The sequence below is a fragment of the Manis javanica genome, chromosome 13 (genome assembly GCF_040802235.1).
Source record: "Manis javanica isolate MJ-LG chromosome 13, MJ_LKY, whole genome shotgun sequence".
Classification (NCBI taxonomy): domain Eukaryota; kingdom Metazoa; phylum Chordata; class Mammalia; order Pholidota; family Manidae; genus Manis; species Manis javanica.
In genome coordinates this window covers 77,699,957-77,725,677 of record NC_133168.1, presented here as the reverse complement: position 1 = coordinate 77,725,677, position 25,721 = coordinate 77,699,957, and the positions used below count along the sequence as shown (strand labels likewise).

The 25,721-nt window shown below is 39.1% G+C and overlaps 1 protein-coding gene across 4 annotated transcripts in view; it reads left to right on the top strand.

The window, feature by feature from the left end:
• Nucleotides 1–25,168, top strand: part of PDE10A (phosphodiesterase 10A) — a 508,454-nt gene extending 483,286 nt beyond the window's left edge. For all 4 annotated transcript variants that reach the window (XM_073219874.1, XM_073219872.1, XM_073219871.1 and 1 more), the window contains 4 exons: nucleotides 15,002–15,113; nucleotides 18,044–18,124; nucleotides 20,486–20,574; nucleotides 22,870–25,168. In XM_073219874.1, coding sequence (XP_073075975.1) covers nucleotides 15,002–15,113; nucleotides 18,044–18,124; nucleotides 20,486–20,574; nucleotides 22,870–22,987 — 400 coding nt within the window. In that variant the 3' untranslated portion in view covers nucleotides 22,988–25,168. The remainder of the gene's footprint in view (nucleotides 1–15,001; nucleotides 15,114–18,043; nucleotides 18,125–20,485; nucleotides 20,575–22,869) is intronic.
• The last annotated feature ends 553 nt before the right edge of the window (nucleotides 25,169–25,721 follow it).

The window sequence follows — 25,721 nt, the reverse complement described above, 5'->3', positions numbered from 1 at the left end:
ACCATGTGACTTTTTTTTGGGTGCTAAATGACTGAGCCATGCTTTTTGCAGAAAGCCTATATAAATGTGGATCAAACCAAAGGTTTCTGCCTTTTTTCAGCAGTGCCTGTGAAGAGTCCTTTTTAAATTGTGTTCAAGTTTATTTATTCTATCATTACCAGAATCCTAAAAATTTGTTTTCCATCTAGCCATTTTGTTATGTTCTCTATATCAGTTGAAAAAATTAGCATCTTGTATTTTCTAGGAATGCATCCTTATTTACAAATAAATATTATTTGTTCCACTTCTCTGATACTGATACTTACTTTGCTTTCTGATCTTACTATAGAGCTAAACCTACAAAACAATACTGATTGTGATGGAAAAAGCAAGTACATCTAATATGTGATTGATTTTAATTGTACTGATTTTAGATTTTTAATTTTTTATGTGATGTTATTTTTTTAATAAATTTAATTTGCTGACATTTTTTCTTTGGATCATGGAATGGTAAACCATTTTTATCATGTATTTTTTTCTTTATATCACTTTTTATTAGGAATTTTATCAAATCCGTGTCTGTGTTCCATTGATACATGGTTTTCCTCATTTCTTAGTGTAATGATTTCTTATATTATTAATAGATATTTTAGTTTCTTCATTTTACACTATCCCTGAATTCCTTAAACACTACTTTCCCATGGAATTACTCCTTTAGTATACTAAGGAAATAATGTTTTCTCTTTTTTAAGCAATTTTGGATCTGATCCACTAATTGATACAGTTTACTTTTTTGTATGCTGCCATTATTTTCTATTAATATAATGCTAGCTTTATGAAATGAAACTGGGAAGCTCTTGAGCTTTCTCTCTGCTCTGAAAGAGTTTAATAACTAAAGTTATCCATTTTGAGAAGGCTAAATAATATTCATTTGTGAAATCAGGATAGTGTAGCACATTTTAAAATGAAAGATATTTAATAAACTTTCTAATGTCTGTATGGTTTGAGGCTTTTATTATTCCATTTTACTTCACATCTTGATCAAATTTTTCTACTAGAAAATCATTTTTCCTTTAGACTTCTTATTTCAAATTCATAAAAAAGAGTTACACAAATTACCACTTAAAATTTATATTTTATATATAAAATATATTTGTAATTTACTATATTTATAATTACCTTACTATAGTTACATATTATCTATATTTGTAATTACCTAATCCTTAATATTTTATATTTTTCTTTCTTCCTTTGTTGCTTAATCAGACCTTTTAACTATTCCTGTTCTGTAATCTTCCTTTTGTAAAATTTATCATTTCTTTCTTGTATAGTTGCTGTTTCTCTCCTTTTAACTTTTCTTTATACTTTTCCTTTTCTTCTCAAATTGTACTACAAAAAATATATATGTATGTATTGTCATCTGAGTACCAGTTGAACTGTACCCTGCAAGTTTTTGATGAAATGCTCTTCTTTTCCTTAGTTTTTAGATTATCTGTCACTTCTGCTTCTACTTTCTTGTTGATGTAGAGGTTATTTAAAAAGAATTTCTCAATTTCTAAATACCTTGGGTATTTTTGTTTTTTGTTTTCTGAAGACGCTACTTTGGATTATTGTTAAGAGATTATGACTTTTGAATGGTCACATATTCTTTCTAATTTCACTATAAGATAAATGAGTGATTAAAACAAAAATATAGTTAGATGAGGTTTATATTATATAAAGTTTAAATATATGAAAGCAATAGCACAAAGAATTGAGTTACAATGAATATAGAATTACTGTTACAAGGTTCTTACATCTACAAACACTGAAGAGTAAGGTGTTAAGAGGACCAGTACAAATTTTACATTTGTTTTAAATATGAATATTATAGTTCATAGAGAAACTATAAAAAATACAGTAAGTATAGCTTTTTTAAAAAAGGAGAAAAAATTGAATAGTAAAAAGTAAATTTGACTAGCCCACAAGGAGACAGGGCAAGAGGAACAAGAACAGATAAAACAAATGGAAACAAATATGAGGAAGGGAGACTTGAACATAATAAAACTAACAGTTAAATGTAAATGGACTAAACTACTTTAATTGAAAGCTAGAAATGGTCAGACTTGATAAAATAGCAAGATCTACTTCTATGTGTGTATGAAATATACACTTTGAATAGAAAGACTCAGGTTGAAAGTAAAGTGATGGAAGAAATATATACCATGAAAACAGCATAAAAAAGCCGTGTGACTATATTAAAATCAAAATGGTTTTAAAGACATAATATTGTGAGATGTAAAGAGGGATAATTTACCATGATTAAAGGATCAATGCATAGGAAGACATAACACTTCAAAATGTGCATGTACCTAATAACAAAGCTTCAGAACACATGAAGAAAAAAAGATCTAAAAAGGAAAAGAGACAAATCTAAAACCATAGTGGGAGAATTTTACATTCTTCCTCAAGTAATGTATAGAACAGGTACATTAAAAGTTAGTAAGGTTGAGGAAAATAAAAGACACTATCAATGTAACCTAATTTACATTTACAGAATACTACAAAAACTGTAGATACATATTCTTCCCAGCTGCACATGGAACATTTATGAGATAGACTGTGTGCTGGTGCATTAAATAAATCTCAATAAATTACAAAAGGTTGAAATTATAAAGTATTTTTGACTGCAATGGAAATAAAAACAATAAACTATGTAGAAAATCCCCAAGTATTTAAACAGCACACTTATAAATAACTCATGAATCAAAGGAGAAATTACAAAGGGAAAGAGAGAATGTATCAAACTAAATGATAATGAAAAAAATGTATCAGAATTTGTAAGATGTAGATAAAAGAGTGCTAAGAGGAGGAAAATCTGTAACTTTAAATGCCTGTGTTAGTCTTTTAAGATAACACATTAAGCAGCTACAAAAAGAAGAGTAAATTAAAGCCCATCTTGAAGCAGGAAATCAAGAGAGTAGCAGTTTGGTGAGACAGAAAGCAGCAAACAGGAAACTAATGATGCCAAGAGTTGGTGCCTTGTAAAATTATTAAAATGTATAAACCTCTAGCAAGACTAAATAAGAAAAGGCTAATCACCAATATTAACAGTAAAGTAGAGGTTATCAGTACAGGTTACAGACATTAAAGGGGTAATGAGATTATTATCAATAATTTTATACAAATGTACTTGAAACTTACATGAAATGGACTAATTCCTTGAAAATTACAATGTAACGATACACAAACCAAAAAGAATCAGAGAATCTTGAGTATCCCACTAAAGAAATTTTATTCTTAAACCAAAAAGATTTACAGGACCTCGTGGTTCCACTTGTGAACTCTGTTAAACATTTGTGGAAGAAAAAATATCAATAACACAAATCTTTCTGAAAGTTGGAGTAGGAACCACTTACCACCATATCTTATGAAGCCTGCATAATCCTGACAGCAAAATCCGACACACACATTACAAAACCAGTAAATTAAAGATCAATGTTCCTCATGGACATGGATGCAAAATTCATAAAAAAGTATGCTATCAATTTTCTGCAAATACTTCTCTAAAAAATGGAGTCCTAATCAAAATCCCAGCAGGGTTTTTTTGTACACGTTGAGAAGCTGACCTCAGATTTATATAGAATACAGAATACTTAGGACAGTCAAAACAATTTTGACAAAACAGAAGCCATATTGAAGGATTACCAAGCTGATCTCAGGGCTTATTATGAAGTAACAATCAAAACAGTGTGTGTTGGTGTTAGGGTAGACAAATCGTGATAGGTCACAGAGGACTCACACTATGTAGCCTGCTGATTTTCAACCAAAATGTCAGGATAATTCAATGGGGAATGGATAGTCTGTTCAACAAATGGCTCTTCAATTATTGCTGTTTCAGTTGTATGAAAGACCAAATGCAAAAACCAAAATATTATTAAATTTCTAGAACAAAATATAGGAGAGAGTCTTCATGCCCTTGTATAGGCAAAGATTCCTTATATAAAAAGCACCAGTCTTCATAGATGTTGGTCAAAGGATACCAACTTCCAGTTTTAAAATGAACTAACTTCTGGGGATCTAGTGTACAGATTGGTAATTATAGCTGATAATACTGTACTGTGTACTTGAAAATTGCTAAGAGTAGATCTTCAGTGTTCTCTTCACAGGATAAAAGATAACTATGTGAGGTGATGGAATGCTAATTAACTTGACTGTGGTAATCATTTCACAGTGCACACGTATATCAAATTATCACATTGTACAACCTAAATATATACAACTTTGATTTGTCGATCATATCAAATAGTGAGAGAGGACATCTTTGCCTTGTACCTGATCTTAGTGGGAAAGCTTTAGTCTCTCACCATTAAGTATGATGTTAGCTAGGGGATTTTTATGAGGAAATTCTTCCCAGGCCTAGTTTACTGAAAACTTTTATTGTGAATGAGTGTTAGATTTTGTCAAGTGCTTTTTCTGCATCTATCCTACAGTAATGTGATTTTGTTCTTTAGCCAGTTGGAGCTAAATGATATGAATGGAGTACTCTGATTTTTGAATGTTGAACTAGCTTTGCATATCTGAGACAAAACACACTTGATCATGGTATATAATTCTTTTTATATAGGGTTAGATTAAATCTTTTAATAATTTTTGAGGATTTTTACATCTGTGCTCAGGAAAGCTGTTAAGTCTATAGCTTCCTTTTCTTGTAGCATCTTTGTCCAGATTGGGTATTAATTCTAGCTTCATGGAATGAGTTAGGAAGAGTTTCCTCTACTTCTGTTCTCTGAAAGGGATTATAACAGAGAATTGGTGTACTTTCTTCCTTAAATGTTTGGTAGGATTCACCAGCTGAACCCACTGGAACCTGGTGCTTCCTGTTTGAAAGTCATTAATTATTGATTCAATTTCCTAAATAGACATAAACCTATTTGGATTACCCATTTCTTGTGTGAGTTTTGGCAGATTGTATTCCTCCAGAAATTGGCCCATTTCCTCTAGGTTATCAAATTTGTGAGCATGAAGTTGTTCATTGTATTCCTTGATTGTCCTTTTAATGTCCATGGCTCTGTAGTGATGTCCCTTTTTTCATTTCTGATACTAGTAATTTGTATCCTTTTTTTTTCTTAATTAGACTGGCTAAAGGCATATTATATTGGTTTTATTCTTTCTAAAGAACCAGCTTTTGGTTTGGTTGATTTTCTCTATTATTTCCTGTTTTCATTTTCATTCATTTCTACTCTAATTCTTATTATTTCTTTTCTTCTGCCTACTTTGGATTTTATTTGCTTTTCTTTTTCTAGTTGCCTGAAGTGGAAGCTCAGATTTTTGTGTTTATGTCTTTCTTCTTACCTAGTATATACATTTAATCCTGTAAATGTCCCCTTAAACACTGCTTTCACTACATCCCACAAATTTTGTTGTGTTTTCATTTTCACTTAGTTATAAATATTTTTAAATTTCTTTTGATTCCTTATATGACTTATGTGTTATTTAGAAGTGCATTGATTAATATCCACAGTGATTAATGTGTTTGGGGATTTTCTAGCTGTTTTGCTGCTATTGCTATCCAGTTAATTCCATTGTTGTCTGAGAGCATACATTGTATGATTCATCTTCTTTTAATTTGTCAAGGTGTATTTTATAGCCCGGAACAGCCTGTTTTGGTGAATATTCCATGTGAGTTTGAAAAAATGTGTTTTCTACTATTGTTGGATGAACTATTCTATAGATGTCAGTTATATCCAGTTGTTTGATGAAGTCAGTGAATGTAAGTATGTCCTTACTGCCTTTCTTCCTGTTGGACTTGTCCATTTCTGATAGACGGGTGTTGAGGGCTCCAGCTGTAACTGTGGATTCATCTATTTCTCCTTGAAGTTTTATCAGTTTTTATCTAACATATTTTGATGCTCTGTTGTTAGGCACATAAAGTTGAGGACTGTTATATCTTTATAAGAGAGTTGATCCTTCATTATTATGAAATGTTCCTCTTCATTGTTCATAACTTTCCTTGCTGTGAAGTCCACTCTGTCTGATATTAATGTAGCTACTCCCATTGTCTTGTGAATAATGTTAGCATGGTATTTCTTTCCTTATCCATTTACTTTTAATCTGTATATGTCTATATTTAATGTGGGTTTCTTGTAGACAGCATGTAGTTGGGTCTTGTTTTTTTATTCACTCTGATGATCTTGGTCTTTTAATTGATATATTTATACTATTGACATTTAAGTGATTATTGATGCATTAGTACATGCCATACTTGACTGTTTTCTATTGTTTGCACTTGTTCTGTGTTCCTATTTTTGTCTTCTACTCTTTTTCTACCTTTTGTGTTTTTAATTGATGATTTTATATGATTCTGTTTTCTCTTCTTTCTTGGCACTAGCTATACTTTTTTTGTTTTAATGTTTTTTAGTAGTTGCCTTGGAATGAAGGAGTTTTTTCAGAACTTAAAAAGCAAATAAGAACATGAAATTTTGCTCCTCTTTAGCCATAAGGAAAAAAACAAGTTAAAACAGCAGTGATATACTACTATATATTTACTAGAATGGCCAAAACTAAAAAGACCTACAATACCAAATGTTTGCAAGAATGTGGAGTTACAGAAATGCTATTATATCCCTGGTAGGGGTATGGAATACAAAACTGCTTCAGAAAATACTTAAGAATTTTCTTATAAATCTAAACATATGCTTTCTGTGCAATTCCACTCTTACGTTACTCAAGAGAATTGAAAGCATATGTTCACACAAAGACTTGGACACAGTGTTCAAAGCATCATTGTTCATAATATGTCCAAAATAGAAGTGACGTGAATGTCCAACAGTAGGTGAATGGACAGTTTCTGACATTCATGCAGTGGAATGCTGTACTCTTCAGCGATACAAACAGTGGGAACTGCCCGTTCATGCAGTCACGTGGATGAATCACACAGACGTTATGTTGAGCAAAACTGTCTGTGACTTATGGAAACATTTTTATGAATAGGCCAAATGAATCAGTAGTGTTAATGACTGTGACAGAACTCAAACCGGCCATTGTTGGGACTGACGAGGGACATAGAACTGGAAAGGGCAGAGCAGTTTCTGGGTGATGAGGATGCTCTGGTCTTCATTGGCGTGATGGTTTTGGACTGTACACATTTTCATACTCACTGAACTACCTCCTTCAAATGTATTCATTTCATACCTAAATTAAAGCATGAGAAACAAAAGTATACCACCTAGAAATGTGATCATATGATAAAATGTGAAACATTTTTCAAGTGTTCTTAAACAAGTAGAGTGTGTCGATTACATCAGTATGTCTCTAAGTGAAATCAGTAACAAACCGAGTGGTCCTTAATTCACCAAGTGAGAACGAGTCTCAGTGAGGTGACAGGAGGTAAGCTCATAGAAGCAGTCCGTGGAATTCTGCACAGTAGTGAGTAAGCTCTTCATCCAAGTTAAAATTACGAGTGAGTGCAGTGTTCACACAGTTAATATGACTGGTAGCCTGGCATGGGTTTCTGTATGGAGCTTCTGTCACGATGTATGTAAGGAACTGCCTGATTCCAGCCATTCTTTGTTGTCCCGGGAGAGCTGAGGCGCAGAGGTCAGCCACAGGAAGCTTCCCCCTCAGCCTCAGAACGGCCCTCGTGGCTGTTGGAAGCCCTTCTTTTCTTCTCCGCTCTGTCCTGGAGCCCCTTATGACACCTGAGTTAACATGGATGTCCTTTTCCCTGTGACTAGGATGTATATTCTGCCACCTGTCCTTGTCATAGACGTGGGTTTGCCCCACACGCTCCACACATGGCATCACCTGTCTGGACGGCCATTTCTCCAGCAGGGGCTGCAGTTTGTGGACATATTTTATGACGATGGTAGAAATAGCTCACGTGGGCACAGATTGGACCGGTAGCATCCCCACATCATGCTATTTTGACACCTTCCTCTTTATATTCTTGTCTGAGCAATTCCTGTTCCAGAGAAACGTGAACATGGGCTGCCCCCGCCAAGCCCGCTGACCTTGAGTATTGATGTCATTCACTGGCAGGTGCCTCACGTTCTGGTCCATAGTCAGGGTGGCCAGGGCTTCTCTGCTCTCCATTTAAAAAGGATGCTTCTCCAATGCTGTTGTTTCTTTATTAGTTTATGTGAAGTCTGTAAGCTACAAATAGATTTTTAAATAAAATTTGTTCTGTTTCTATCATTTTACTGTTTACCTTTGCCTGTCAACGTGGTATCTTTCTTTGATGACAAATTCTTGTTCCCTTTGGAGACTTGGTTTCACCTGCTGTTTCTGGTGGGCATTTACTTCAGCCCAGTAATTTTTTCTCTAATGTAAACACCCCATTTGCTTTGGCTTGTTTTGTGCTTTTAAGAAGTTAACCTGTCTGACATTGTTGGAGTGTTTGTAGTTAAATAATTGACAATATTTCTTAGATGATAATTTTTGGAGACACTACTTACTCCATTAGATAGTTGATAAGTGACAGACAGCAGCCTCTCCCTTTATACTTAGATTTAATACTAAAATACCAAAAGATGATAGAATTTGTCTGAGGAAATCAATGGCATACTGGTCAACAATGAAGTTACCTAATATGTAGAGAAATGCACCCCTTATTTAAACTGAAAACCACTGTATCTAAACCACGAGGCAAGAGAGATGAAAGTAGTGCTTATAAAATCACTTTATTAGTTATATGTACATATCTATTTTAAGTCTAAAAATGTTTAAATAGATATCTTTTCTTCACTATCAATTAGTTGGTGAGAAATCAACACTTAAGGATAATATTTTTAGAAAAATTCTCAAACTATTGATATTCTCTTTATTTTGTGAATATTTTGTGTTAAAAGCAGGGTGACCACACACGCTCCTGGCCAGAATTATCTCAGTGAATACTTTTTGCCCAGATGTAATTAATTAACATTAGTGCCTCCTTTCACTGCCAAAGCTCTGTTGGCTTGGACGTAAATTTTATGGTTCCGTATCTCTGTGCTGTGTAATCAGAGAACAGGACATCATATGGTGGGAGTAATAACATTCTAGACTTTAGTCCACTTTGGGGCCCAGGGTTATAACAGAAAATACCTTGCACATAGGAGCTGTTCTGTAAGTATTTGTCAAGTAAACAAATAATCCAGAATGACAATAATAGCAGGTGTGGCTTTTACAATGGGATTTTATACTCAGTAAATCCTTGATTATTGGTATATTTTGTGTCCTGGAAATCAACAGTGTTTTGCATGCGCTGATGCAGCTGGAATCTGCCTCTGTGGTACCCAGTCTGTCTAGAAATGGACGTTATCATCTCAGATGTATCAACTGTTAAAGCCCAGGGTTCTTTTTTTTCACAAGTGTTCTCTAGGCAAGACAGGTAATTATTTTATATTGGAAGATCTTAGGCATCCTAGATGAAGGCTGATGGCCTCAGTACTTTAGGCGTTCATCAGTTAGGAAAGCATTTAGTCCATGAAAGATAAATCCTAACAACCGTGGCCTAAAACACAGGGTTTTCTTTTTTATCATATTGGAAAGTTGGAAGACAGGTCGTTTCTGGCTAAATAAAAGTTCAGCCGCCCAGTGGTGCTGTCAAGAAACCAGACTTCCTTTGTTTCTACCCCATCACCCTGAGCATGTTGCCCTTGAATTGGTCTCTTATTCTTGGGTCAGTGGACTTCACCCAGGGCATTCTCTCATCTTATAGTTCTCTCATTGTTCCACTCATTCTGGAGCTGAAAGTCATTTATATTGACCTAATCATTGCTGGAAGTCCCAGGATTCTGACTCTCCCTCCCTTTTGTCCTTACCAATGGTCCTTGCCACCTACCATTGACTTTTACTATTGGAACTTGCATGAACTTGACATTGTGGCCATAACCCTGCTTAATGATACAAGGTAATTTTATTTTTTTTTATTTTGCAACTGAAACAACCAGAGACCAATTATGTATGAAAGTCATGTTCATGTGTTTTTCACATGCAGATGAATAATTCACTTTTATATTGGACATACGTACAGTTTCATTTTTATCAAGATTACACATTTCATAATAAGTTCTTTAAACTTTATAAATAGTAGAACCTGACAAATGATCTAATTGCCCTAGAAATGAATCATCGGGGCAATTTGAATCTACCTTATAATGGTATAAAAGATGGACAGGAGGAAGCCCAGGGTGCCAGGGAAACAAATGGCAGTTTGAATGACTGAGTTCTTCACTGACGTTTTCCTTCAGGTCTCCTTCCTTAACCACAGTTCACCATGACTAAAATGATTCACCTTGGAAACCAGCTCTGTACTCAGACCAAGGGTTGGCAGTGACAGCTTGATTAAGTTTTCCACTGAAACTAGTGCTCATTGTCCCCTTTTGACTGAAACTAACCAGAACATCCACAGAAATCAGAACATGATTCCTGAATCACAGCATCTTTCTGAATGGAGAGGAACATGCATAGCCCTCTAAGGACCATTCAGCAAACAGCAAAAAGACCGAATGTGTTTTCAGCTCTGAAATCAAGTTAATATATCCTTTAAATATTAAAATGGCAAATATATGAGTTGTTAGGTTTTATAACTTTTATTTTTATGCACTTTTTGTTGGAACTGCCTTCCTCAAACATGTTTTAAAAATAATTGCAAAATTTTATCTCTGAAATTAGCATTAGGAAATACATAAATGAAAATGTTTATTCTCATCTTAATCCCAGATAATATTTATATCCTTCAAAGACATTCCTTTGCCACCCTTCTTCTGAAATCTTTCCTCGATTTAGATTTAAGGACACTTAAAGTGTAGGATGTCAAACGCTTGAACAATTCTTTAAACGATTCAGAGGCAGAACAGGAAGGTGTGTGCTCTTGCACAGCAACTGCTTCAGCACACGTCTCACCGATGTGTTTCGTCCTTGGACCATGTGCAGAGTTCTCCAGCATTTTCTTGACATGACAACATCGATCGGTCTTCACTTGTGTAGCACAAGGATTTTACTAGGCAAATGGGTTTTAGGTTAGAGTATATTTTAATAACAGTAAATCCCTCTGTGATACACATTTGTTCAAGACTGATTCTTCACCGACCCTTTTCTCTCTTCTTAATGATATTTTTAAAAGAAGCAACACAGTTAAGGTTCTATAAAATTAAGAATTGAGAAACTAATTTATTTCAATGAGATCACCACCGAGGCATGCTAATGCTTATATTAAAGAGTTATTATTTGTGTCACTGGAAACATTCTTCTTTTGGTTCTGCAGCATCTTTAGTCTCGTTTAATGTTTAATAAATCAGCTGCAATAGGTCATGTTATGCCAGAAGTACAGTAGTTGTTGTAGATGTGCATTAAGTGCTCAGTACGGTAATTTAAAATTCCTCCAAAATAAGCTTAAAAATAAGAAAAAAAATCATTAAAATGATCATTTGAATTATTTCAAACATTAGGTATGACCTGATTTTAAAATAAAACAAAGGAATTAAAAATGAGGGTAGCTGGCAGTTTCTAAACAAAATGTCCACGTATACATCCCCCACATGCTTGACTTTCCTGTAACCACAGACGCCACGTCAGTCACGGCCACAGCAGTCAGGGTGCCGACAGCCTCGGAACAGCAGGCTGGCCTTTGCCCGGAGCCTGTGCGCATGTGCCCTCAGACAGGCAGGACACCTTTGCTTTCTTCTCTCTCTTGTTTCTCTGTTTTCTTATGACAGTTTCCTTCTGGCCTATCCAGACACTTTACCCTGGGGCCCCAAATAGATTTTTTTCAACTGGTAGAAATTTTGACTAAAAGCCACTCTGCTATTTCTGTGCCATAATGGTACGTGAATAAAGAGGTGCAATTCAGTATTTAATGGTTCAAGTTTCAAATGTGTTTCTCAGTGTGAACAGCTTCTTAGGTCTCCCTCCAGGGTGAGATAGGGCTCTGTGTGCACGATAGCCTCTTTTTGGCCTCCAGATCCACTGACTGTGTCTTTGACCTTGGCCTCTCAGTGCCGAGACACGAGCTTGCTCTCTCTCCAGCTCCATGTGGATTCTGCCTCTGGGGGCACTCACAGATCGGGGTGGGAGGAGGAGAGCTGTGTGTCTGTCCCCTGACTTCATCCCCTTGTGCCCTGTCTAACGGGGTTCCTGGGGGAGGCTGCCCAACAAAGCCAGCCCAGGCTGTGCGCCCTTGCCTGTCAGCCCTGGCCACCTGCCCCATCGCCTGTCCAGGGCCTCGCTTCCCCTCGGTTTCCCTGGGTCTGCCTTCCCCACTCTGGTGAGGAGTCTCTTCAGTCGCTCCCCCAAGCCTCCTGGCCGTGTCACCTGCCTCATGGTAGGACCCTAGCTGATACACCTTGTATTAAAGTAGGTGAAGTTAGTGTGTTTTACGGGGCTCCATTTCTTCATTTTTCTCTCACTTTAAAGAGTTTGTAGGTATGTGAGAGGCTGGAATGAGGTGAACAGCAGGGTAGAGATTTCAGGGACTGAATCTTACATTCCTGGCTCCTTGTAGAAATTGAGCTGGCCATTCAGGCTCTTGAATTCTAGATATTCACACAAACAGGAATTGTAATACTACATGAGAATTCATTCTTTGCATTAATCTTCATGGTCTGCCTGAAAGCTTCTATAAGGGGTCCCTTCAGTTCTTCCTCCATCTGCTGCTGCTTTTCTTCCAAGAGGACATCGTACCCTGGGCAAGTTGCCCTTACAGAGCACGTGGAACAGGGTGGGAACGGCGGGCAGGCAGTGTGCAGAGCTGGGGCTGCCTCTGCCCATCTCTTACCCCGCCTGAAACCCTGCAAGGGGTGTCATGTCTCTTCCCTCTGTGATGTTTGGTGGCTCTGTGATCTTGTGATGTGGGAGAACTGTAAAATGGGGTGGCCCTGGGCAGCACACATGCACTCTGAAGAGAGGTGCTCACTTTGAGGTCATTCTGGGTACACACTAGTGATGTGGGGGAGCATGGTGGGTGGTGTCAGGGAGAATGGAGAGGGAAGGGGGAGGAGGCAGGGAGGGAGAGAGCTGCCTTGTCATAAAGCCCCTGTAGATGTTAGCAGTTTCACCCTGACATCTGTAACCTCCTACTTCCCCTGTCCCCACCACAGTCACCTGCCACCTGCTGCAGGTACTGCCGTGATGTTCTCCAGACAGCCTCTCCAGAACCTTCCTTGCCCCCACAATTCCACACTTCATCCTCCACGAGCAGGCCTGAGCATCTCTAAAAAGTATACCATGTCACTGCCCTGCTTACAGCTGCCAGTGGCTTACCGCCTGACCTGTGGTTCAGGCTCAGCTCGGCTCGGCTCCGGACGCAGCGCACGCTCTGGCCCACCTCGCCCCTGCATTTCAGCCAGGCCGGCTCCCTGCCCCTCCTCAGACGCACCGCACTGTTTATACATGTCTATGAACCATCTCAATCGTCATGCTTTTTCCTCTTGATCTACTTTTTGGACAAACAAGTAATATGCTCATTTCTTTAGAAGCCCAATTCCAGAAATAAATATTCTTCCTTTAAACTGCAAGGTGTTAGGAAAAGTACCTCATCAAGAACAGGGAATTTCTGGTCACTTTAAGGGTTCTTCACATAGCATCTGTTTTGGGTCACAGGGAAGGTACTAAGTCTCATCAATGGTTTTAAAGTTACCAAGTCTGCCCTGTTAGACATGATGTTCTTTAGACGTGAGTCTTTAGGAAAAGTAAGGTTGTTGAAAAGATCATTGAGGCACATGGGCTAAAGGAATTAGGCTGATGGAAAATAGAGGAAGGAGCCTTGTGAGGGATGAGCATCAAAGACTCGGACCACAGACAAAGTGGGGCGTCCCAGGGAGCACCAATGAACCAGATCCCCGGCCAAAGCGACGGGTAGGTGCTCCTCATGGGCTGCCTGCCCCGGTGGCAACGGGCTGTGGACCCAGGGCAGGGCTGCCACAGAGGGGGTGTCTATGGACCACAAGAGGTAAGGCAGCCTGTAGCAGCCTGTAGCAGCTGTGGACTCCTGCGGCTCACTGGGGTTTAGATCTGAGCTGGAAAAGATAACGTCTTCTCACCCATTACATGGCTTTGTATCTTTCTGGATGATTTGCCCCTTAAAGTTCTTAAATTCACTTCAGAAAAGTTAAAGTACATACATTAAAATTCCTTAAAAACCAGTGTTTAGTGCTGTCATCAAGTGTAGACTTCATGTAGGGTCATTACATGTTTGTAGATAAATCCATTAAAATCACAGGGGATATGTCTGAATTCTTTAAGCAATTTTTATTTTACTTTAAGAGGAAAGATTAAACCAAACCATATTTAGAAAACAAAGTCATACGTGGAACACACAGTTATAAGTGGAAAACCACACAAAGGAAAACTCATTTAAGCGTGGAGGGTGGGGTCTGCGAGGCAAGTGGAAGCTAGGCCTGTCGCTCTCCTGCGCCTGTCCCTCCCCTTCGCCTGTCTCTCCCCTTGGCCTGTCCTCCCCTGTGCCTGTTCTTCCCCTTGGCCCTTGCTTCCCTTGGCTGGTCTCTCCCCTTGGCCTGTCGTTCCCCTTTGCTGCTCAGTGAGGGAGGTGAGCACAGGACGCCTACCTCTGTTCAGCTTGTCTTCTGTCCTTCTACCTTGGAAGTCATTCTGTTTCTTTGTACTTCAGATTTTCCTTACACAAAATGAAAAGATTGGGGTAGAATTTTATTCTTTGATATTTCTTCCCACTCTAAAAATGTCCAAAATTCCATGTAAGTGAAAATTGGGTCCATGGTTGCAAACATATTCCACGGGACTGAGATGGCTACAGATCCATGCCCACATCATACTTGATTTCAGTGGTGACGCTGAGGCGAGAGGAGGGTATGGTGTCCTGTTCATGGGGCCACTGGGCAAGGGGGCTGGTCCTACAGTCAAAGCAACACTGCTCATTAATCCCACTAGTTTTCCTGTCTGCTAGTTTCATCTGCTCTTTAATGCTCTCTTTTCCATCACAAAGTAATGTCTACTGTAAGCTTCACTTCTGAAAATGCAGAAGTCTTTCTAGTCCTTATTATAAATGTACAAATACCTCATTGACCAGTTTCATATTGTGTTCCAGAGACCGTGTCATTGGTTTGATGATGACTGCCTGTGATCTTTGTTCTGTGACAAAACTGTGGCCAGTTACAAAATTGACGGCAAATGATATATATGCAGAATTCTGGGCTGAGGTATGTTCTTGGTTTTTATATGAACAAAGATAATATCAAGAGATGAGAAAAAAATTAGGGGACAAATTAAATATATTGATAATTTAGTAACAATATCTTAGTTGCTCATGTTGCTAGTTACTTCAGAAAACTTGTTGATCGCATAAAATGAAGAACTTAGCATTTATTTATTCAGCTATAAAGTGAAAGCAATCATTCTGTTACATCCTACTTGAGTTCTGATCTCAGCTGAAATAGTTCAGAAACTTTCCCTTAGTTAATAGCCAATCTTTTGTCATCCATTCAATAAATTTACTGGTCATTACTTCATAGTAATCATTGGAAGGAGTATTAAGAGGGGCCACAGTATCATGGGCCGTATATGCTAGAAATTTGAGGGAATAATCATTTTGTATGATAGACATATGAGCTTATGTAAATATACAAAATAGTCAAATCAAGTGCAAATGATAAGTTCTGTAGAACATATGGGGTGTTAATTCATGATATCCCTGACATGTGAAGCAACCATATAACTTAACTTTCATTATACCTTTTCTCAACTGAATTATCTAACTTATCAGAAATTAGTATTTTACTCCTCAATTTGCTATCTCAATTGTCCACGAGTAAGGAGAATGTAATTTTCTTATTTAAATGAATTCACAAATACCTAGGTCTCTGCATATTCAAAGATTACTTTATGAAAAAATATAAAACCTTTGTGTGCCACCTCATTTGAAGAAGTAAAAATAAATTTGGAGGACAAAGAGTTCAGTAGATTCAAACCATAAACACAAAAAATAAAAACCAGCAAATCATTCAGTTAAAGATTTAGTAGAAACGGTTTAAATCTTGAACTGTCTCATAATGGTAAAGCCAGAGAATGTTGCATGAGGAGCCCAGGCCTGAGCCGATCACACTCACGGGGTCACTTCCTCATGCACTGTGTGCACACCCTCTTGTGTGGGTTTTTTTCCTCGTGTTGTGGGTGTGTCAGAATCTAGTGCTTCAGCGTCGATTAGGAGGGCTGTTTAAATGCAAATGCCCAACTTTGTTATAACAGTCAACGTCCCTACACGTGTGTGTCTGAAAGTACATTCTCTAAATATCACCTTGATTACATTCTCTAAATACCACATGAAAAGACGAGACTGAAATTAGCTCTTTGTTTTGCAGTTTTATTTAACTGATGTATTTCCTACTTTAACAACTATATTTGTATTCTAAAATACAAACCAAAATGACAGAAATGTTAGGTAGTGTGTTTTTAGTCCACAAAGATGGGTAAGCTCCCAATATGCTCATAGATGCTGTCTTCAAGGACCACGTGGTCCATGGGAGGAAACAAGTATAGTCACCAAGTGTTGCCATTTGATCTCCAGGTATTCATAAAGTCCACTCTGCTCCCCATCTGCTCTCTCCCTCCTGCCCAGGCCGCCACCAGTTCATGCCTCAGTTTGTGCTGCTTTCTGCCTGAATTCTTGTCTTTACATTGAGAATCAGAGTGACAGTAATTAAGAGTGTGGTCTCTGTGCTCTCTGGTATCGTGTTGCTTGAGCTTAAAATCATGTGTTAGCATTTAGGGTGAAACCTCAGGCTGCTTTTCTGACATGTCTCTGAGCTTCCATTGCCACATTTGCAAGTTAGGAGTGACTTCAATCCTGATGACATTAGTTCCCTGCTTCCAGTCCTGTCTCTCCACTGTCGTGATACCAAAATAGTGAACTTGAACTACAGAGCCCGCTACCTCTCAGCGTCCGTGTCTCAGCCCCTCCGGACTCTCCATTGGGGCTTTCTCGTCGCCATCCAGGTCTTCGTCCCACACGGTGGCATCTGCCCCAGGCACACTCCTTCTCCTCTGCAACCCCGGCCTCTTCCAGCCTCCCTGCTGCACACCTGCCATAGGACCCAGCTGGTGCCCTTTTTAGCATTTATCGTTATTCATGAGTACATACTCAAAGCACTGTTAATTCAAACTTTTTTTTACGTACTGCACTTACGAAATCCTCAAGCAAGGGGCCTGGTGGTTAGTTCCATTCCGGACAAAAAGAAAAAGTTTGAGAACCACTGATTTACATATTTAAAGTGATGATACTAGAGCAAAAGGCATGCATGCTTCAAGGGCTTTATGTAGTTGGGCAAGTGCCTTTGTTCTTCACATACATCTAAATGAGGGTTCTAGCAATTTTTATCTAGACCCTCTCTTAGCAAATCTAGGATGTTTTTAGGCCTGTACTTCTGATTTCTGAAAACAAGCATAATCAAAATAATAGAATAATTAAGAAATGTGAGGGAAGAGAGAGTATCAGGGACCAAACAGGCAACGTTAAGGAAGAAGATTTTAACATTTTTTAACAAATGAATAAAAAGTAAGGTAACTTTGAAAAATCTGTGAAATTGGGATAATAATATCTAATGCATCTCATGAAGATGAAATGAAATAATAATTACTAGTTACTTAGGCAGAGCCTGTAACATGGTAAATCTTTAATAAACGTCTGTGACTATCCCCAGTATGGTGATGGAGGCCTTGCTAACGTGTGTTAGCCGACCGCTGCTCGTCCGTGGTCTACAGTATCCCCCCTCCCCAAGCCCAGCTGCACCCAGCCCAACACGTGAAAAATCACTTAAGAAAGAAACAAGCTTCGTCTGGTCGCTTCTGTCCCTGTTACTGCATCTCCTCCTGTTCTGACTTTTATTAACTCCTGCACCCTGAACCAGGATTGATGGTGGGGTTTCTGGTAATTCCATACAGGAGAACATCAGGATAAAAACCAAACTATGATATATTAAATTGTTCACTCTTTTGACATTTATTTGGGTCAATAGCCAGAAACATTATTGATTTGGGATAAAATTGGTGAATATAGGGAACAACTCATTAATACCAAATTGTTATAGCTGTTTAAAAGTTGGCAAGCCATGATTTTTTTCTCCTTGTACTTTAGGGGGATGAGATGAAGAAACTGGGGTTACAGCCCATCCCTATGATGGACAGAGACAAGCGGGATGAAGTCCCCCAGGGTCAGGTATGAGCCGTGTTGTCAAGTCAAATGATTCAAGGTGGTTATAGGGCTGTGAAGGAAGGAAAAGCACACGCCCTCTCGTAGAACCAGGAACTACTTGAGATCGTCTTCATTTAGATACAGTTTGGAGATGGGAAGACCAGGATTATTCAGAAACCCCAGTGGATTTAAGGAATTCACAGCTACCCTTGTCCTCACTTTTTTATAAGGATGTAATTGCAGAAAACCAGCTTTTCTGACTTGAAATAGAGGGGATAGGTGAATTTGAATTGTTAATATTTGTAACAAGCAGAAAATATTTTGTTATTGAATGTACAAAGATTTTTTTGAAGAGTAGCATAGATTTTGATTAAGTCCACTTTTTCTCACAATAATGCATAGTATTTTAGTACATTTTGACTTTTGTCTTACCATAAAATGACATTAATTACCCTCTTTCCAGGTCTTATTACACAATTTATGTTAATTCTTTGATGTCTCCGGTGCTATTGTGTCTTGTTAGTTTTATATGTGGTGTGATGTATTTCTCAGATTATGGCCTTTTAGAACAATGGTCTTTAAATGTCATAAGGAAGTTAGTTATGGACAAATAATTATAATGCAGAATTTAGTTTAGGAAACATTTCAGAAAATTCATAGGATGATGGTTTGGGATAAGTTCTCAAATTTTCCTACTTTAATTTATTAACTATTAATATGAAGGTGTAGGCAAGTCCCTGTTCTTGACGGGCATAGCAGCACAGGGATCTTCAAGTTTTTCTCACCATGGCGCCTTCCACGGACCCTGCCTGGTGTTCTGAAGGGGTTCCTGTCGCTCCTTGCTCCCTGAGTGTGCCCCTGGCATGGCTGGCATGCTCGTGGCCTGTGCATTTTTCAGTTTAGTTTCTTAACCCCATTTAGGCAATGTCACCATATATGCAGTCACGGTGACCAGTCTTTACTGTCTGGCGTCTGCTCTTCATGCTGAACTGCACAAGTCCCGTACCCCCTTGAGATGATACAAAGATTTTCCTATATTTATTTACTTTTTTTATTTCATCACTTCATATTTGACTTGCTAATTTATTTGGGGCTTGTTCTATAGTTTAAGATGGGGATCTAGTGATATTTTTTCCTTCTAGATAGATACACTGTCATCCCAACAGAATGCCCAAGACAGCTGCAGAGATCCTCAGAGAATGGGCTCTGCCCTAGTGTTATTTAATTAAAAGAATAGTTTTTTGCCAAAATTCCAGATCCATTTGCAGAATGAGAGCTATGAATAAAATATTTCTAAGCAGCATATCTTTTCATAACAATATTGCTTCTGAATTGTGATCACTATGAAATTTTTATTTGCCATAATGGAAAAATACTCTACTTTCCAATAATTAATCCTTTTTCTTGAGATCTTCTGCTCTATGATATCTGCTACATATTAAAATAAGGAAGTCTCTGCATGGGCTGTGAAGTTGCAGGTGGAAGTGCCTAGGCATTATTCTGATAGCAGCACCATGATGGTAGACTTTGCAGCAGAGAAAGCAGAAGGGAACCAAGTTGATTTGATTCTCCCACATCCTTTGTGCATTCTCCTTGAAGTTCAGTTTTTTAAAGAAATTGGTGAGCCGTGGTTTGGGGGACACCTCATCCACGGAGCCAACTTTGTCTCGCCCATGCTTTCACCCGCTCGGCAGTTGCTTACAGCTAGACGGTGCTCCCTGGCTAATCGCCTAGCAGGCCTCTGACAGCCGGCCTCCAGCTGGCCAGTCTGAGCTGGTGCCATTTACTTGCACAGTGGTCCAGAATTCCTAATAAAAAGTTCTTTCTTATATTTTTTAAAGTACCAAGATTAATAACTGTGAAATCTGATGTATTGAGAAAACTGTAACTTGAGGGAACTAAGATAAAGTTGGTAAGATTTCTGGGGCAAAAAGAGAAAATCTCAGGAGAGGAGGGTGGTCCCCAAAGCACAGGGAAACAGACCATCAGAACTTCCGCAGGGACCCTGAAGATCAAGCTGGAGAAGAGTCGCCCCGTAGGAGAAGAGCAGGTTCCGCTATGATGTGTCTACAGCAGGATGTCAAACTCAACCAGAGATAGGAACAGGACTTGAATTATAACTTGACTGACTTATAAGTAGAATCTTACTGAATATTATACTTGGATTTTAGATTAACTTTTTATGTTTTAAATTTTATGTGTTTTATTTCAAGAATGTATTTTAATTCATTTTTTAAAAGCACTCTACAGTAGTATCCAGTAAGCCCAAGTATCACAGAGCAAAACTAGAACATTGAATTTTACACCTATGCTTGAGAAATGGAGTTCTCCTTGCATGCTAACGTGCAGTTCTATTTCCTGTCCGCGGTTTTTGCGCTGAGGCAGCTCGGATTCTACAATGCCGTGGCCATCCCCTGCTACACCACCCTCACCCAGATCTTCCCGCCCACAGAGCCTCTCCTCAAAGCGTGCCGGTACGTACAGCGGGCAGCTGTGAAAAAAAGCTGTGTGTGGTGGTGTGAAAGAAAGGGCTGAGAGTCTGCATGGGGTGTCTCTCCATCGTGTGTTTATGTGTCTTATTCTCTGTTTACAATAAATATAATTTTATGGGCTGTGTGTTTGCCTAGGTAACAAGTATATGTCAAGAGTATTTATTCATAAATTGATTCGGTCACTAAAAAGGAATAAGAAGGCTCGTTTGTTTGTTTTTGTGATACACAGATCCCCGCCCAGGGCTGTTTTTGACAAGACAGGACCATAATGTCTGTTCAGGGCAGCTTGTTTGGAAGGGCGCTTGGGTTAAACCACATGATTTATTGTTTAAATGGAAGGGGAGAAGCTCAAGTGGGATCTTCTTTTCTCTTTAAGTTTTCTTTTCTTCCCAAAAGAAATGGAAGCCTCTTCTGGTTTCAAGCTTCTGGGGCCTTTCTAGCATCTTGTGTGAGGGCTGTGCTCAGCTAAGAACATTGGAATTTTTTTCAGATTTTCATTGTACTCTGAAAGGAAGTTCTTTCTGGGGAAAGCAAAGGGTGATGAGCAGAGCAGCCGTGTGTGTTGATTTCTGCAGGTGATTTGGTGTCAAGGCAATTCTTCTAAGTATGTAACCGGAACCACAGTTGAGGGGTAGAGTGGGTGCCCTGGTAGGGAGGGTGGATGCTTTATTAGTTTTAAGCATTATCAAAAGCCTTTAATGTATTCCCATCCTCTACTATTGAAACTTACTTTATGAACTAATTTTTAAAGAAAAACAAATGAACAAACAAAACCAACAAGAAAGAAGATAAAAATAAATGAGCTGGTTTTTCTTGTTTAATGATGGCTTCTCTTTCCTTTCTGCTCCCGTGGAGGTGAGCCTGATACCAACCATTTTGTTGAGCCCATCACGGCTGCAATCAGTTCCCTAAGATAACAGTTTATACAGAAAAAATAAATACATAATATTCATGTACATATTATAAATAACTTACATAAGGACTGAGCCATGTGGACAGTGTGGAGTGCGAGCTGGGACCCCTGGATGGAGTTGGCACCCCTCCAAAGAGAAATGGGACTGTGAACGGAAACCCAGCGTGTCACGAGGGCTCCTCGGAACAGCCAGGCACCCTTCCCTGTCCAGAGAGCCTCTGCGCCTCCTGCAGAGGGAGGCCTGCTGGGGCCGCGCCGGGACAGTTCAGCCGCCTGCTTCAGAGCACTTGCGTGATCTTGTAAAGGCCTTGTTGATCCTGCTGACACCGAGGAAGTTCATCCCGTGTCATTGGTATCCAAAGAAACACAGCGGCAGTGTTGGTGTATGTCTTTTTTCCAAAGCCAAAAAATCTCTTTAGGTTCCAGGAAGATGACACCTGAGGATGCAGTACATGAGTTACAAGTGTTATTTTTCAGGTTGTATTTTAGGGATTTTTTTTGCTCAAAGGAGCCGTAGGATGCAGGTGCTCTGCATGCATTTTGCTTGCCAGTGCCAGGGTTCCTTTCTGATTTTATCTTTCTACCTATGAATGCGAGATGCAAGGTGGGAAATGTTGGTGTCTGGTTAGCCATGTAGGGCAAGTTGGTGGACATGGGAGGCGTTATTCATGCCACTGAAGAAGGTGAGATGGTGGCAACTCTTATCCACAGATTTTGAGAGAGAAAGGCCAGAAGAGTTGGGCAGAAACAAGGCTGTCCGAGACCAGAGGTCACCAGAACGCAACACAGACCAGGACATTTTTCTGTAGAAAGGACATCTCAAAAGTTTGCACCACGTGTAACTTATGGTGACTTTTTATATAGGACACTGTTCAGCGTGAGGCGACTTCCCATTTTCAAACGGGATGTGATAAGGGTGTAAGGCCCCTGGGAGGTTCGCCGTTTCCACACCCCTGTGTGAAGCCCTGGGCTTAGGTCTGTGCCCATGTCCCCAGGCTCAGGGCCTGCATGTCCCTGCGTGTTCTTCGACAGCACACCCGACGGCTCGTTCCCCTTTTCAAGTCAGCCCTTCTCACCAGAAAAGAAGTGCTGTGTCCCGAGCCTAGCATCCCCTTTGCTTTTGCCTTCTGGAGCTGGTGGGGCCATGTGCCCTCTGGGCCTGGGCGGCTTGAGCCTCCTGAGGTCACCGGACCACAGGGCCGTGCCGGAGCTGCCCCGGGAGCCACCAGGCGCAGTGGGCATGGTGTTCCCAGAGTCAGCAGGGCCCGGAGCTGCGCAGCTCGCAGGCGCCCCGGGACAGTGTGCTCACTGCTGGGGGTCCCAGAGCCCCTCTCATGCTCTCCTGTCCCTGCGTCTCTCCCCAGGAATAACCTCAGCCAGTGGGAGAAGGTGATCCGCGGGGAGGAGAGCGCCCTGTGGATCTCAGCCCAGCCGGCGGCCCCGGGGGCCTCTGAGAAGCTGCCAGTGAAGATGGATGACTGACGCTGACGCAAGCTGCCCCCCGAAGATGCTCGTCTTGCTTTGACTGTTCGTCCTTTTATTTTTGTCGGGGGAGACCTACACCTGGTGCCTGGGATGCAGACCTCTTCAGGAAGGCAACGTCAAGTGAATGTGCTGAGCAGGGGCCTCCCTGCCAGCCTCATTGGTGGCTCAGTACACAGAGGACTACCCCAGGGCGAGAAGCCACCTGCCCAGCAACTCCATTCGACTTGCAAACTGGCCTTTTCTAACGGCTAACATTGCTGAGGCTTTAATTGGAATGGACACAAATTGTTCAGAAGGGGGTACTTTTCCATTGTCTTTCTAGTGAGGGTTTAAAATGGTACTACTATGATATTGTACTTTGACTTCAGCACCAATGTGGCTTTGATGTTACTGGTTATAAATAGGAACCCTTCCACATCCCTATTGTGAATGTCCATGTGTGACCTCTGTGGTTAGTATGAACTGTAGCAGACAGCCTCAGGAGAAACGCCGTCGGGGTCACAGAGTAACGAGCATGTTTCGGCAATCAGTGGCGGAAAACAGCTTCTTGTCTGAGAGCCTCATGAATAAGAAATTAGGTGGACTGATGTGTATTCTTGAAGTTTATACTAAAGGGCTTAGATAAATAAATTTACCACTAAAGGAAGTAGATTTTGTAGCCTTTTGAGAAGAGGTGCAAATATATATCAAAGTAAATCTCAGAACTCCCAAGTATCAATTCAAAAGATGTCAAAGAATATTAAAAAAAATTTTTCTTCATTATAGTCTTGGCAAATTCTCTCAACTCTTTGCGTGAAGAACAAAATAAAAACAAAGCATGTCAACATTTTTTTTTTTTTGCAAATGAGACTTATGGATATAAAAATGTAAATTTTTAATAATGGTTTATGTTTTCCCTGGGTGTCATTTAGACTCACATTCACAATTAAAGATTTGGTCTATGAGTTATTTAATTAATATACCATATATTTATTTCTCTGAATATCAAATTAAACCATAAGTTTAGGTCTTCTTTAGTTCTTGCTTTGACCTGCTGCGTCATCTTCCATTACCCCTTTCTTTGTGTTACTCAGTCATGTCTCAGAAGTTTTCATCCCATGACGGAAAAGAATACAGTTCAGCTGCATTGTAGCTGATTTCTGCTCTCTCTGCTCTGCTTAAGGTCAAATATTTACCTGGAAACCTGGCTTGAAGAGTTTCTTCTGTATAATTTTTGGTATTGTAGACTAATGCTCTGCAATGTAAATGTTTTGAAAAAATATAAATCTGAACCTAAAGTAATAGTCTGAACCCCTTCCTACATGGATGATAAGCCAGTCACCTCTGGTGCCTGTCAATGCTTTAAAGATTTTTGGCACCAGGACACAGTGACTTCTGAAGATGGGGTTGGTGTTGACCTGAACGAAGAAGGAAAGTTCACAAGGCAATAGGCCAGTCCACAGCAACAGTCCGTCCACTGCTCATCTGGCCTGACAGGAGACCAGGCTGTTATGTTTAATAAAATAAGTCTGCGAAATAGGTTTTGTATTCGGTACTGTACACGCTGTTGCTCACATGAGCTTGGTTTTCACAAAACAGAAAATGAAATTGGATGTTTCTACAACATGGTTTATTTCGTAACTCATGTTGTAACAGAGTTAGCTATACATAAACATGGTTCTTATTTTAAAATTAACACTATGTGTTCAATTTCCTTATGGGCTTCTGAGAATTGCCATCTTCCCTCCATGGACCCTCGTTTACTATTGTAATTATACGATACGAAGTAAATGAAATAACTAGAGAGAGAGAAATACCACTGTGGCTAGACACACACACACACACACACACACACACCTGCCTATGTGTACATACATACGTATGTATGTAGATATAAACACATCTACAAAAGATAAAAATCAGCCCTATTCTTCAAAGACACTGATTTTTCATGTTGGAAAACACATTGTATGGTAAAGAATTGACTAGAAAATGTCGCTTTTCATGTTAGTGTTTTCATAGAATTGAATTCTAACAGTTGTGTATTTTCTGCACCCAAATTTATGAAAATGGATGCACCAAATTCACCTTTAATCACACAAGTTAATTTAGCCATCTAGTTTAACTTGGAGACTGAATTGTAAGGGTGGAAGAAATACTATTTAAGGTTGTTGTTTAATTAAAAGGATTTTGAAAGAATGTGTGAATTCTGCTTCTGGATACAGCGAATAGTCGGTGGGAGGAGGGAATCCTATGGCTATTCTTGCGTCTTAAGGTTGCTATTCAAATAAGATTATTACAGGAAATTTTCTTTTGATATAGCCAGTTGTATTATAGTATGTGACCTGTACTTTGAACAGTTTCTGAAAGAAATCTATATGGATTTAATCGTTGATTGATTTCTTGTGAAATAATGTCATAATAGAAGCCAAGTTTGAACAAAGGACTGTATTCTCATTTAAACTGCTAATACTGCTTTTACCATGTGTAAGGTTTACTTAGGATTCATAGATTTACCTAAAAACAAAAGGGCCTAGGATGAAGTGATATTCAGTAATCTGTTTTGGAAAAAATACAGTTAAGAGTATTTTGTATTTTGGCATATATTTAGCAGACAAACTTCTGGGTTCTGTTCACATCTTTTTCCCAGATCTTTTCTTAAAAGGGCAGATGGTTTTTATCACCAAAACTTTTGATGAGTTTCTCATTAGGGTGGTATTTTATATTGGGCCAATTTTTCTCTATTCAGTAT